Genomic DNA, 15903 nt, shown 5'->3' on the forward strand with positions numbered 1-15903 from the left:
ATTGTCTAGCAAGTGGTAATACAGACGTGCCTAGTCTGAGTCACCATAGCATCAGCCTTCATTTATGATGCTTTGGGCCAAGATGTGCGGGCTGGGGCATTTGCGAAGTCTGCATCCTCCTGCTTCTTTGAATGCTGTTAAGGCACCCTGCTATGTTATTTGCACGGGGTTGAAAGAAAAATGCTGCCTGCAGCCATTTCCCCCCCCCCCCCCCGCCCACCCTGGCACAATGGGGCAGTACATGTAGGCGCTCGCTACTTTACATTCTTTGTGCATGCAGCAGAGAGCTAGTCATGTTGTCAGAGAAAACTATCTAACAGCACAGATATACATGGGAAAACAACACCTAGAAGGTGTTAGTTCTGTGAAAATTTGTAGCAGGATCTGATGCACATCAATACTTTAGGGTTTTGTTAATGCATCTGTTTCGATAGCAGTGGTCTGAGAATTCTGCACTTTCTGGAAGTTGCATGTTCCCGGTGAGTGACCGGTGATTAACATGCTGAGTACCGCCGGTCCACAAGGATTAACCACATTGCTCCAGAATTCGTTTAATACATTTTATTTGGCAATACTGGTGTCACACTCAGGAACCACAACTCTTTGTCAGCTTGTTAGTGTTACTGTGACAAGTCTCAACGACCAACTGTACGTGAAATATTGTTGAAGTGCCTAGAAATAATAGGCATTAAAAAAATTCCATCCACTCAAACAAACATTTATGGATCTTACATCTTTAGTACTGGAATGGCAATGCAGCCTCTACAGCAGCACAGAGACAGTGCAGTTCCCTCATTATGCACATGCTTTAGGATCGTTTATTTTAACGCTTTCAAATAAATATGTTCCATGCAGCACACCGCAATAAATAAGGAGCAGCAACTTTTGTATAGTACATCCATTCATAATGTAAGTCACCATGTGACACACCACATCTAAAGTGTCTGGCCCAGTCCCGGATCATGAAGCACACCACATCTGCACATAATCATATCTGGCTTCATATGGATTTAATAGGACTATGCCAGCAGTGCATGTGAGCACAAGTTTAACCAGGGATTTCTAGCTATTAAATACAGCTACTAATTAGTTAAAAGGCAACAACTAAACCCATAAAGGTTTGATTTGTCTCTTCGTTCTTATGTTTCAGACAGAAATATAAAGTAGGGACCTGCTCTGCAGAGTTTCAGCCTTGTGTAAAGCACAGTGTGATAAACGGGGGCACGCTGAGCGATGTTGGCAGGGGCACTGGCATCAAAAGCCATAGCGATACTGATTTGACACTGAAAACAGCCACACTCAACAAGGGACAGACCCTGCGCAAGACAAAGAGCGGAAACCTTTTCTCTATGCAGACAATTCCACAGTCCCTTCCTCTTCGCTGTCTGCTCTGTTGGCACGGATTTCAACCAGGGTCCGAGCAAAACGGGCCCATTCGTCATTGTGTGGAACAGCTAGCTGGAAAAGAAATGCAATGAAAAGGTGACATGGTATGCAAAAAAAAGAGACTCTTTTGCAGTCTAAAGATAATATCTTTGGGCCCAAATCAATGGGCCTGTCTCCTGTATATTTCCTACTGGAGTCGAGAGTTTAGCGTGATGGAGGACTATAGGCATGGGGGCCTCGCCAAAAAAACGTTGTGGTTGACTTGTAAAGCAATGCCATGTTTTCAGGACAAATTTAGCAGCTCCCTCTTTGGAATCAGTTGGAAATAACTGCCGCATTTAAAACCCACTTCTCCTGTCCTTACCGGAATAAAGCTCTAACTGATGTCAATGGACGTTTCATCTGAGTAAAGGCTGCAAAATTTGACCCTACATTAGTAAAGTTGATGTTTTTCATAACCACACAAGGCCCTGAACCTGCAAAGGTTCACACAATTTTACAAAGGTGAGTCATCCAATGGAATTCAATGAGAGGCTTTTTGAGTATAATCATTTGCAAGATTGGGGTCAAAGAGCCAGTTTTGTAAAGGTAACAAGTGAAATCAATAGGAGTTAGGTCCCTAAATATCTTTAAAAATGTAGCCCTATGTAAGTATGACAACACAGTCTTTAGGAGGAAAGGAATTTAAATTCACTGAAGTTGATTAAGGCTTCCAGTATCGATCTAAATAAATTATGCTTCCTTCCATTGCACTCCTCAATGCTAAGTTAGGATATGTCTACACTGCCACCCTAGTTCGAACTAGGGTGGCTAATGTAGGCATTCGAATTTGCAAATGAAGCTCAGGATTTAAATATCCCGGACTTTATTTGCGTGTTCCCGGGCGCCACCATTTTTAAATGCCCCGTAGTTCAAACTCCCTGCCCTGCCTTCCTTGAAGGAGGAATAACGGTAGTTTGAATTAGGAGCTTTAATTCGAACTACCTAGTCTATGCCGCATGTAGCTGCAGGCAGGGAGTTCGAACTACGGGGCATTTAAAAATGGCGGCACCCGGGAACATGTAAATAAAGCCTGGGATATTTAAATCCCGGGCTTCATTTGCAAGTTCGAATGCCTGCATTAGCCACCCTAGTTCGAACTAGGGTGGCAGTGTAGACATACCCTTAGTTACGATAATAAGAAATACATTTTCATAAAAATGTTAAATTGCTCAAACAGACCAAGTAAACTTTGCTTTACTGATCGGCTACTTCTAGACTGGTGTGATTTTCCGGAAATGCTTTTAACGGAAAAGTTTTCCGTTAAAATCATTTTTGGAAAAGAGCGTCTAGATTGGCAGGATGCGTTTCCGCAAAAGCACTTTTTGCGGAAAAGTGTCCGTGGCCAATCTAGACGTGCTTTTCTGCAAAAAAGCCCCGATCGCCATTTTCATGACCGGGGCTTTTTTGCGGAAAAGAAATCTCTGCTGTCTACAAAACTGGCCCTTTTGCACAAAAGTCTTTCGGAAAAAGACTTTTGCCTGAACGGGAGCAGCATAGTATTTCCGCAAAAGCTTTTGCAGAAATTCAAGTGGCCAGTGTAGACAGCTGGCAAGTTTTTCCAGAAAAGCGGCTGATTTTCCGGAAAAACTGGCCAGTCTAGACACAGCCATCTGGTTTTTTAAGCCATTGTGCAAAGTCCTTTCCCATTTAATAGCAGTGACCTTTTTAGTAAAGACACATCACACATTAGGCTCCAAGAGGAACATGTAACCCAGATAGCTAAACTTTCAGACAGAATATTTTAGTGTTATAGCAAAATAACCCCGCAGTCCTTTTCAGTTCCTGGGAGAAAATGCAAAATGGGATTGATACAACCATGGAAAAATTCAAACAGCTTACTCTACACACATTTTCATTGATTCAAATACCAGAAAATGGCAACAAGCTTCTAAATTAACGAATGCATGGATCTGCTGCTGGCTTAAGACTTGTGATCTCTCCCTAGAAGGTCGTACGGAAAAGGAACTGTTTGCAGACATTATGCAGCTTTTGGTACTGAAAAAGGAACTGGTTACAGACATGAAACAGTGTGGTATGCTGGGTTAGCTTACTATCCTGTTGTTACAATGTAATAAAAACTGATTTACTATTTTATGAACATTATAATAGGAACACTTTGGAGGCTAAGAAACAGTAAGACCCTATCTGATCCAGTCTAAAGTGTCCTGTAGGCTACTGCCATAGGCTCAACTGAAAGCTTTTTTTTTAAATCTATTAAATATTATTAAAACCTAAGGCAGATTTCATGAGTTTAGAAATAGTAGACTGCAGAACTGTAAGAGGCATTTTTTGAATGGCAAACAGCTTAATCATTCTCTCAATACACGCAGGCAACCATCAACTTCAGTGGAAGCTGAGAAAAAGAGTATATTATATGGACTGATGTTCAAATCGGGTATGTCTACACTGCCACCCTAGTTCGAACTAGGGTGGCTAATGTAGGCATTTGAAGTTGCAAATGAAGCCCGGGATTTAAATATCCTGGGCTTCATTTGCATCTTGCCGGGCGCCGCCATTTTTAAATCCCCTTTAGTGCGGACCCCATGCCCACGGCTACATGGGGCACGGAGTAGGTAGTTCGAATTAGGCTCCCTAATTCGAACTACTGTTACTCCTCGTGGAAGGAGGTGTACCGGTAGTTCGTATTAGAGATCCTAATTCAAACTACCTACTCCGTGCTGCGTGTAGCCGTGGGCACGGAGTCTGCACTAAGGGGGATTTAAAAATGGCGGCGCCCAGCAAGATGCAAATGAAGCCCGGGATATTTAAATCCCGGGCTTCATTTGCAACTTCGAATGCCCACATTAGCCACCCTAGTTCGAACTAGGGTGGCAGTGTAGACATACCCTTAGATACTTTGTGAGTAGGAGTGCCATGTGGATGACCTTCCTAATCAAAGTAAATTACCTGTATAAGGCCAAATCTATACTGATGGAGAAAATAGCTGAAGTTGCGTATCTTGCATCAATGTGAATTGCATAGCTAGATTTGACGGACCTAGCAATCAATTTTCTGGGGATGACCCCACAGTGGGAGATTGATGGGAGAAATGCTTCCATCAACTGGTTGTGAGGAGTACCGTGATTGGCAAGGGCATCTTCAGTGCTCGATTTAGTGGGTCTTTACTAGTCCCACTAAATAGAACCCTGGAAGATGGATCACTGGAGCATCAATCCTCTGGTAAAGGGAGACAAGACCTAAGGTTGTGCACAGTGCAGTCTTATTGCCCGATCCAAATCTCATTGGAGACTGAGGCCACATCACAAGGAGTAAAGGAAGTCGACAGGAACGTTTCTCCTGTTAACCTCCCTCTGCAGATATGGCACCAAGCTAATCTTTAGGTAGCTCAACTCCAGCTATGTTATTTGCGTATCTTAAGCCAACCTCCCCTCATCTCCCTGCAGTGTCGACTTGACTTGAGTGTCTTTCCAGTTACTTCAGCTTTTGATCGGGCTCTACGTCAGGAGGCAATTAAATATTAAATAGTTGAAAAAAATGTTGAAGTTTAAAAATATTCATGTATAGCGTGTATTCAGACCACTCAGCTACAGTATGAAAATGAGCCTAAACTATAATGATTTTTCTATGTATTTTGTTTATTGGACTCCAGTTAAATATTTAGTTTGCTGCCAAAGAATGTAGTTTTTTTAGGAAAGCCATTTCAGCTCATTATAATATTGAAAGATATATTGCTATGCCTTTGCTTACAATCTTCTTTTTTTTTCTTTTGCTACTTTTAACCCTGAATCTCTATTATTGATATTTTTATTTCCCCCTTGATTTTAGTAATTATGAAGGTTTTTAGGAACTGAGTCCAAGCTTTAAGAAGCAAACAACTCAAATTAGATGTTTGAAAAGCATACTGGGTGGATTGGAACCTAGGATTCTTAGAGCTTAATTTATGAGCTGCTTTAGCTTGAGTGATAACGCTTGCTGGTGCGCAGCTTAGGCTGTAGAGCTCCCTTGTTCTTATCTATTGCTGTACATGGTCTAAGTGCCACTACACAGGACAGTGAACCACACTAGGAGTGTGGGTTACATACACACAAATGGATGTATTTTTTTTAATCTGAAAGAGAGATCTCCGCTCTTTCAGACTACGGTCTATGATTAGAGAAAATAACAATAAAAGCTAAGGTGGCTAGTATGTAAAAGCTGTCATGGAAGGGTATAAACTGTTCAGGAAGAACAGGCAGGGGAGAAAAGGAGAAGTTGCACTGTATGTAAGAGAGCACTATGATTGCTCAGAACTCCAGTATACAGAGGGAGAAAAGCCAGTTGAGAGTCTATGGTTCAAATTTAGAGGTGTAAGCAACAGCAGTGATGTTGTGGTTGGTGTCTGCTACAGGGCGCCGAATCAGGTGGATGAGGTAGATGAGGCTTTCTTCGGACAACTGAGAGAAGTTTCCAGATCACAGGCCCTGGTTTTCATGGGGGACTTTAATCACCCTGACATCTGTTAGCAGACCAATATGGCAGTCAATCCACAGACAATCCAGGAAGTTTTTGGAGAAAGTTGGGGATAACTTCTTGGTATAAATGCTGAAGGGTCCAATCAGGAGCCATGCGCAGCTTGGCCTGCTGCTCACAAACAGGGAGGAACTAACAGGGGAAGTAGGGGTGGGTGACAACCTGGGAAGCAGTGATCATGAGATGGTAGATTTCAGGATCCTGACCAAAGGACGAAAAGAGAGTAGTAAAATACACACCTTGGACTTCAGGAAAGCAGACTTCAACTCCCTCAGAGACCTGATGGGCAGAATCCCCTGAGATGCTAACATGAAGAGGAAAGGAGCCCAGGAGAGCTGGCGGTATTTTAAAGAAGCCTTACTGAAGGCACAGAAAGAAACCATTCCAATGTGTAGCAAGAAAAGCAAATATGGCAGGAGACTGGATTGGCTTACCGGGGAAATCCTTGGTGAACTTAAGCACAGAAAGGGAGCTTACAAAAAGTGGAAACTTGGACAGATGACTAGGGAAGAGAATGCAGGAGAGTTATCAGGAAGGCGAAATCGCAACTGGAATTGCGACTCGCAAAGGATGTGAAGGACAACAAGAAAGGTTTCTACAGGCATGTTAACAAGAAGAAGGTGATCAGAGAGGGTGTGGGGCCCCTATTGGATGAGGGCAGTAACCTAGTGACAGATAATGTGGGGAAAGCTGAAGTATTGATGCTTTCTTTGCCTCTGTCTTCACGGACAAGGTCAGCTCCCAGACTAATGTGCTAAGTGATGCAATATGGGACGAAGGTGGACAGCCCTTGGTGCGGAAAGAACAGGTTAGGAACTATTTAAAAAAGCTAAAGGTACATAAATCCATGGTTCCAGACTTAATACATCTGAGGGTACTGAGGGAGATGGCAAATATCATTGATGAGCCTTTGGCCATTATCTTTGAAAAGTCGTGGAGATCAGGAGAGATCCAGAATGATTGGAAAAAGGCAAATGTAGTGCCCATCATTAAGAAAGGGAAGAAGGACAATCCAGGGATCTATAGGCCGGCCAGTCTTACCTCAGTACTTGGAAAAATCATGGAGGGGATCCTCAAGGAATCCATTTTGAAGCACTTAGAAGCGGGGAAGGTGATCAGGACTAGTCAGCATGGATTCATGAAGGGCAAGTCGTGCCTGACCAATCTGATTAGCTTCTATGATAAGGTAACTGGCTCTGTGGATATGGGGAAATCAGTGGATGTGATATACCTTGACTTTAGCAAGGCTTTTGATATCGTCCCCCACAATATTCTTGCCAGCAAGTTAAGGGAATGTGGACTGGATAAATGGACGGTAAGATGGATAGAAGGCTGGCTGGAAGGTCGGGCCCAGCGGGTAGTGTCAGGATGGCAGTTGGTTTCTAGCAGAGTGCCCCAAGGATCGGTTCTGGGACTGGTTTTGTTAAACAACTTTATTAATGAGGGGTTGGATTGCACCCTCAGCAAGTTTGCGGATGACACTAAGCTAGGGGGGGAGGTAGATATGCTGGAGGGCAGGGATAGAGTCCAGAGTGACTTAGACAAATTGGAGGTTTGGGCCACAAGAAATCTGATGAGGTTCAACAAGGACAAGTGTAGAGTCCTGCACTCGGGACGGAAGAATCCCAAGCATTGTTACAGGCTGGGGACTGAATGGCTAAGTAGCAGTTCTGCAGAAAAGGACCTGGGGATTACAGTGGATGAGAAGCTGGCTATGAGCCAACAGTGTGCCCTTGTAGGCAAGAAGGCTAATAGCATATTAGGTTGCATTAAGAGGAGCATTGCCAGTAGATCCAGAGATGTGATTATTCCTCTTTACTCGACTCTGGTGAGGCCACATCTGGAGTAGTGTGTCCAGTTCTGGGCCCCCAATTACAGGAAGGATGTGGATGCACTGGAGAGGGTCCAGCGGAGGGCGACCAAAATGATTAGGGGGCTGGAGCATATGACCTATGAGGAGAGACTGAGGGAGTTGGTTCTATTTGGTCTGCAGAAGAGAAGAGTGACGGGGGATTCGCTAGCAGGGAGGTTCCAAAGAGGATGGAGAAAAGCTGTTCACAGTAGTGATGGATGGCAGAACAAGGAATAATAGTCTCAAGTTGCGGTGGGAGAGGTCCAGGTTGGATATTAGGAAAAACTATTTCACTAGGAGGGTGGTGGAGCACTGGAATGGGTTACCTAGGGAAGTAGTGGAGTCTCCATTCCTAGAAGTATATAAAACTCGACTTGAGAGGATAAAGTAGCTTCAGTGTTACACAGATCAGCTGTTAAAAGCTTTGCACTGAATCCACTGCCTACTCTTGCTTCTTTTATAAAGGGTTTCATTTTCTTCCAGAGCATAATAGTGTCCTTTTATTAACATACTGCATCAAAATATGAAAAGAGCCAAATACGTACTAAACCAAACACACTCAATAATAAAATAGGGACAATTCTTGGTTGAGTAACAGCTACATTGCAACTTAACTGTGAGTAATCCAAAGAGCATTATCTTGTGCAATCCAGGTCAGGAAGTGAACAGGTAAAGTTACATTGAAAAAGAAATAAAACAATAATGAATTTTAATAAAAAATCATACATTCATAGATTGTAGGGCCAGATTATTGTAATCATCAAGTTTGTCCTCTTTCACACCACAGGCCATAGAATAAATACGTGCCAGGCTGTCAAAACAACTTTGGTACTGATCCTGCAAATCCTCACTACTCACAGAAGTAAACATTACTCTGGGAGGAGAAAATGTTTACAGGGTCAGAGCCTTATTCTTAAATTTGAAAAATCACCTTTTCCCAAAAACCAAACCAGTCAGAATGAATTTTCCATACAAAAGTAAATAAAAAAGTCACTAGTGCCATCCATGTTCACATACTATACATGAGAATAGTGACAGAAATGTAGCCGTGTTAGTCTGGTGAAGCTGAAACAAAATACAGGACTATGTAGCACTTTAAAGACTAACAAGATGGTTTATTAGGTGATGAGCTTTCGTGGGCCAGACCCACTTCCTCAGATCAAATAGCGGAAGAAAATAGTCACAACCATATATACCAAAGGATACAATTTAAAAAAATGAACACATGAAAAGGACAAATCACATTATTATTACTGAAACTTTTGTCCTTCATCTTACTCCACTTATTTCTTCTTAATTTCATTTACAGAGACATGCCTAACATTAGGGCCCAATCCTGGGGGAGAAAAAACCCTCTGTTTTCAGGTTGAAGTTCTTAAAATGGAAAGGAACAGAAGCAGGGGAAAGGGCTGAAATCCTAGCCCTATCGAAATCAATGGCAACATTTCCATTGACTTCAGTGGAGCCAGAATTACACTCCATGTCTTTGGATTTGTTCTTTACAATGCTTGCCACAGTGCTGGGAGCTGTATTAAGAAATAACTACAATTATTAAAAATTAAAGCTCTGTAAAACCACCATTAGACTTGGAAAAATATACATACAACTTCCATAAATAGCCATTCACATTTTGAAATGAAAGACTCATGAAAAATGTTCCTTGTTTCTACTTCTGTAGATAAACTGACATTTCAGCCTATTGAAACCCATCCCCGCTTGACTAGTACATACCTATGTATCAAATGTACTATATGATTCCAAACTGTTTCTATCTGAGGTTTAGCAACTGATTCCCAGCTCTGCCTTCCTGTTTTTCCCTTTGATTTTCCATACCCTCTGCTCCCTGTCGCCCATCCCGCTCCTTTTTTTCCCACACCCTCCTTTTCTCGCCTATTTATTTTGGGTCTGCACATCCTAAACTCAAAACTCTGGTCATCTGAAGAAGTGGGCTGTGCCCACGAAAGCTCATAATACCATCTACGTGGTTTGTTAGTCTATAAAGTGCTACCAGACTATTTGTTTTTTCCTGTACAGAATAACTAGGCTACCCCCTGAAGCAACTGAGTTGTATGCCTCAAACTTTAGAGATTATGTTTTCCCCCAGCTTTAGCACTGTGATTTAAAAAACAAAACAAACAAACAAACAAACAAAAAACAGGTTAAAGTTAAATTGCAGCTTAGATTCAGCAAGAAAACATGGAGTGGTGTCATGTTTCCATACACTGAATGGTGATAGATGATGGATTCTGACCACTTCAGTCTCAGCAAAAAATACCAATTGCCAAAAGCAAACTTTCTTTGGGACAAAATCTTACTACTCATTAGTCTCCAAAAGCGAATGTAAAGTGAAGCCAGTCCAGCCGACAAAACACGATTCCTGCTGTGAGGTGCGTGCAATAACTTTTTAGCTACAGACCAATCTAATATGGAGTCACCAGGGGCATGGATAGGTAATTTCTATGGGCCAAATTCACTCTATTGTGGAGTTGTGCCTGCATATATGTGGCTCTGTCTGTATTTGGACATCTGTATCCAAGGCTAGTGGCCTCAGTCAGCATAGTGATGTGGTGTAAATCAAAGCAGAACCAAAGACAAAAATGAATAACATGGCACAGCCAAGGTAGCATGGCCCAGATTAAAAGCAAAATATATGGCATCCCTTCCCTTCTGTGTCATGCCACAAACTCTTCTGATGTCTTTGGCAACGTAATCATTATTTGGTGGGGTAATTCTCCCCTATGCCAGTTATTCGTAGGTAGGAGAAAGGAAACTGCAAGTATCCACCTGCAGAGATTCTTTAATTATTTTATCCAAGGCTAGGGTTTTCCCATAACCATGGATGGATGACCCCACAGTTTCCACCCCTAAACATGAAGTCTCCCCAAGATGTCCCCCAAACAAACTGTGTCCAGGCAGAGTTAACAAGTTGACAAGCTGAGTCCAAACTTCACAGGAGCTGTGCTACCAGGATGTCCCCCGACAACTTGGCAACTCCCTCCCCCCCTTCACTCAGCCATGGAATCTAAACACTGTGGAGTCCTGAGTTAAGGTCAGGTAGAAGGAGCATGCCATGCATGGCAGCACTCCTGACCTGGAACATGCCATGCAAGGCAGCAAGCTCCTTTCCTCTTTCCAGGGGCATGGAGGTCTGTGTTTGTTTGCTAGTTACATTTAATTGAAACTACTTCATGTCACGCTTAAACCTATGTCCAGCTGTGACACCACCCATTTGCTGGCAAAGCTGAGTAACAGCCAGCCAGGCCCTGTTGTGTTCACAGATAGTGAGCTTGCGTGCAGCTAGCTGTGGGGCTGACCTACTCATGGATGGCTCTGACAGGAGAATGTAGGCCTCTGGAATACATTTCTCCCATTGGAGCAAGACACTTACATGGGTGTCTCTAGTATCTGTGCCTGCATCCCCTGCAGACAGGAGTAAAAACCTAATCCTAAAAGGATAATTTTCCTCCACGGTATATAAGCTATTTTCTATATGCGCTGAACATAACTGGTTGTTTTTACATATTAGGGGCCATATTCTGATCTCAGTGACATGGTAATAAGGCAGAGACTTTCACCATGTAATAGAGATCAGAAACTGACCTCTATTTTAAAATATTTTAAAGTCTCATTTATTAGCTGTGGTTGGGTTTTTATTGGCATCTTTCTCTACTTCTCTGCTTTATTCCTCCAAGAGCGCTCTCAACAAAAATCTCAGCTCCAACAAGGACTAAAACTATACTGAAATTCACAATTCAGCTTTCTCTTTTCTAAACCACTTCAGACCAGATTATGTGTGGCTTCAAAAGAACTGGTTAAAATATTTTGAAGAGTGGCTAATTAAGACATGAGGAAAAGTATTTAGCTTCATTTTAGTTTGATTTGTCAAATACAATAAATACGGTAAGATAGTCATAATGACTAAGATGGTATACTTCCGAATAAATACTTTGTGTGAGTTATTGGCATCATTATAATCTTTCAATTTCACAGAGACGTTTTTTTAAAAACCCTTTATCCACAAGAGAATATTACTTTGTTTATTCTGCATAGAATCTGTACCATCCCAAAGCGATCCATATTATCATATAAAATTAAGTGCTGTATTGAAAAGAAATTCATTGTAAACACTTTTGTGAATAGAGTTCCACATGAATAAATGTATTAAAAGGCTGAGAAAAATATTCTGAAAATGATAAAATATAAATATTACAAACTGTGTTCCACTTTGATATTTTTTCTAATTATTGTTCCAGTCCTGTGTTTCATGTGAAGTAGAGCATTTTCAGGATCAGACCATACATTTACAAATAACAAATCCATAGTACTAACTCACTCTAAGGCATCGGATTCTGCCCATCTGCAGGGTATAAGTGAAAATAATATCTACATAAACTTCTCTATGCATACTCATCGCCACCTTTTTTTGCCTTGATCTTGCCTTTCTGTACTCCATTGCGAAATGCCTTTGATATGTTTCTCAAGCGTGTGTGTGTGTGTGTGTGTGTGTGTGTGTGTGTGTGTGTGTGTGTGTGTGTGTGTTTGAAAAAGGTCTATATTTTTTCCAGTCCGCTCCATATGATATTTTTTCAATCACTTATAAAAAATGATTGGAAAAGGTCTATATTTTTCCAGACAACACCCTATGCCACACACATAGATGGAAACAAAGTGGGAGGTAATACACAGTGAACTGGTGACCAATGTAACCAAGGGCACCTTTTTTCACATAATTACAGTACCACTGTATTTAAATCAGGAGAGCTTAGCATCACTGTTAACAATGGATGAAACCACTGGCAAGAACTCAAAGCCAGCATGCTGCATGCAGATGATTTTAATAAGAGATAACATTTAGACCGCAAAATATACACGCCAGTGTAGTTCTGTATATATTTGTTTACTTAATTGAAGGACTGTAATACCATAAACAGCCTAAATCCTGTATTTATTCTCTGCACAACCATCAATCTAGTGTCACAGATACAGTATACCTCAGTCATCTGTTAAGTTCATTACTTAGCCCTCATCTAGATAATGTCTGCTATGAGTTACTTCCGGCAGGATCTGATTTAATTAGTGCTGTACTAGTAAAAAGGGAATTAAATATTATATTATGCAACAAAAATACTTAACTTCTATCTTCCAACAAACATAGAATATAATGTATGTGAAATTTGATCTTCTCTCGATAAGACAGAATAGCTTTGAAGTGATCATTTGATTGTAAATTTTATTCTTGCTATAAAACAATTTTTTTTAAAAATACAGAATTTGTGTGAAGACTTAATGATCAACATAATTTCTTCCTTTCTGTAAAGGATTTGGATCTTAAGCTGAGTTTTTAAATACTTCAGAGGGGTAGCCGAGTTAGTCTGTAACAGGAAAAACTTAAAAAAATAACAAATACAGGCAGTCCCCGAGTTACGCGGATCCGACTTATGTCGGAGCCGCAGTTACGAACGGGGTTTGCTCCGCGTCTCTCTGGTCTGCTGGAGACCAGCAGACCAGGGAGACGGGGAGCAAAGCCTCTGAGGATGCCGGCAGCGGGACAGCCGCGGCGCGTCTGGGCTGTCCGCTGCCCGCGTGCTCCGCGGCTTTGCTCCACGTCTCCCTGGTCTGCTGGGGGCGGGGGGGCGCAGCTAGTACGCCCCCACCCCCCACCCCACAGCAGACCAGGCTTTTCTCCGGATGCCTGTGGTAGAGCAGCTGGGGCGCTGCCGGTTGGTCCCACAGCGCCGCTCTGGGCGCTACTGGACCAACCCGGCAGCACCCCAGCTGCTCTGCCCCAGGCGTCCTGATTCAGCCGATGCTGGTCAGTTGCAGCAGCGGCTGAATCAGGACGCCTGGGGCAGAGCAGCTGGGGTGCTGCTGGTTTGGTCCAGTAGCGCCGAGGAGCGGCGCTACTGGAGCAACCCAGCAGCACCCCAGCTGCTCTGCCCCAGGCGTCCCCAAGTCAGCCGCTGCTGAAACTGACCAGCGCTGACTACAGGAAGCCCAAGGCAGAGTTGCTCTGCCCTGGGCTTCCTGGAATCAGCTGCTGATCAGTTTCAGCAACAGCTGACTTGGGGACGCCTGGGGTTCTTAAGTTGAATCTGTATGTAAGTCGGAACTGGCGTCCAGATTCAGCCTGTTGAAACTGATCAGAGGCTGATTCCAGGAAGCCCGGGGCAGAGCAACTCTGCCTCGGGCTTCCTGTAGTCAGCCGCTGGTCAGTTTCAGCAGCGGCTGAATCTGGACGCCAGTTCCGACTTACATACAGATTCAACTTAAGAACAAACCTACAGTCCCTATCTTGTACGTTATCCAGGGACTGCCTGTAGTCTAGTAGTACTTTAAAGACTAACAAAACATGTAGATGGTATCACGAGCAACATTAACATCTAGGAAACATTCAGACTGTGGGGGAGGGAGACAAAGGGGACAGTTTCCCCAGAACTCAAGGTATGTCTACACTACCCCGCTAGTTTGAACTAGCGGGGTAATGTATGCATACCGAACTTGCTAATGAAGCCCGGGATTTGAATTTCCCGGGCTTCATTAGCATAAAGCTGGCTCCGCCATTTTTAAAAGCCGGCTAGTGCGAACCCCGTGCCGCGCGGCTACACGCGGCACGGGCTAGATAGTTCGAACTACGTAGTCATTCCGATCTATCTGTACGCCTCGTTCCACGAGAGATTTAAAAGGGCCTGGGCTCCCAGCCACTGCTGCTACTGTGCTGCTGGAGCACGGTGCAATGCGCTCTGAGCTAGTGATGTTAAGGACTAGTCAACTAGCTGGCTATCCGATAAGCAAATGCTTATCAGATAGTCAGTCAACTAGTTGATTCTCCCCCTCCCCTTACTGCCTCTATCATGGTGGGGGGGACGTAGTTCAAAGCGGCAGCACCGCACAGCTGAGCCGGGGATCAGCTGTGTGGCACTGCCGCTTTGAAGTGCCTATCGACTAGTCAAGCAGTTGATGGAAGTTAACATCCTTTCTCTGGGCAGCACAAAAAGCTGGCTGGGAGGGATGGGGGCATGGTGTGGTCTGGGTGGTGCCAAAGGCTGGCTACCCCTGAGGCTCAGCCCCTTTCAGAGGTGCAGAGCAGGGCCTGCCCCACCTTGCCAAAGGCCCAGCAAGGCTGTTGGCCCACCTGTGTTACACACAAACAACTACGTTAGAAGAGTGACAGTTGCAAAGCCAAGCAAACCCCATGAGGTGAGATAACTATTAATCTTGTTTTACATCCTGGGAATGAGCAACTTTAAATGTGAGGCAGATTACCCCATGTCTCTACTGCAGGGGTCTTGTTCTTGCCTGAGAAGCAAATGTTGCTGGCAATTGTCTGAGACAGTATATTGGGCTGGAGGGCCCTATGTCTCAACTAGAATGGCAAGGCCTACAGTCCTAACTGACACCCGGAGATATTGAGATCAAAAGCGTCCATGAACTATGTGTAACCAATTTGATATGCTCATGACTTGCTTTTTTGGAGTACTTAGCTCCACATAGCACTTTCTATGTTCAAAACACAGCTCCCATTGACTTCAGTTGCAGCTCTGAGCAGTGGTGGTATTGGGACCCTAGTCACAAAGAACTCCTTCCCCTCCCCCTCGCATACCCCGAGGGCCCGGGAGTGCTGAAACCACAAGGGCCATGCCTATCCACTTTGTTACATGGGTGCAGTAGCCTCTGGCAGGCGCAGAGCAGCAGGGGCAGGGCTGCATTCCCAGCAGGGTGATCAGCTACCGTGTCGCAAAGCATAGCTTGTGCTAGTGGCGCTAGCCTCTTCCTGGCCAAGGAGTGGGGGCTGAGGTGGGCCCGTGCCCTGCTCTTCCTCATCCCCAAAAGGCTCCATCCTCTCACCAGGCCCAAAGCAAGAGACAGGCATTGGCAGGAGCTACCCATTGTGGAGAGCCCCAGGGTTTTCACCTGTCTGCCCACTTCTACACAGGATTTGACACTTCTGTGGGGACTCCCACATTGTCCAGGGGTCCTTTGGATCTTGCGTTCACTCAACACTGGCTGTGAGCACCCAGGACGTCTGCAAATCAGACACCAGGGTATCAAGTCAGATACCCTAACAACCAGGAACAAACAATTAATGACCACTTATGAACAGTTTAGTTTAAATGACTTGCCCAGCCTCATGCTGGAATCTGGTTCTTTACAAC

At 43.7% G+C, this 15903-nt stretch overlaps 1 protein-coding gene across 4 annotated transcripts in view; it reads right to left on the reverse strand.

Annotated features, from left to right (window-relative positions):
- Positions 1 to 519: 519 nt before the first annotated feature.
- DYNC1I1 (dynein cytoplasmic 1 intermediate chain 1) overlaps positions 520 to 15903 on the reverse strand; it is a 288063-nt gene continuing 272679 nt past the window's right edge. For all 4 annotated transcript variants that reach the window (XM_006114494.3, XM_006114493.3, XM_075922334.1 and 1 more), the window contains one exon: positions 520 to 1458. In XM_006114494.3, coding sequence (XP_006114556.1) covers positions 1348 to 1458 — 111 coding nt within the window. In that variant the 3' untranslated portion in view covers positions 520 to 1347. The remainder of the gene's footprint in view (positions 1459 to 15903) is intronic.

This window comes from Pelodiscus sinensis, chromosome 2, assembly GCF_049634645.1.
Source record: "Pelodiscus sinensis isolate JC-2024 chromosome 2, ASM4963464v1, whole genome shotgun sequence".
Lineage (NCBI taxonomy): Eukaryota > Metazoa > Chordata > Testudines > Trionychidae > Pelodiscus > Pelodiscus sinensis.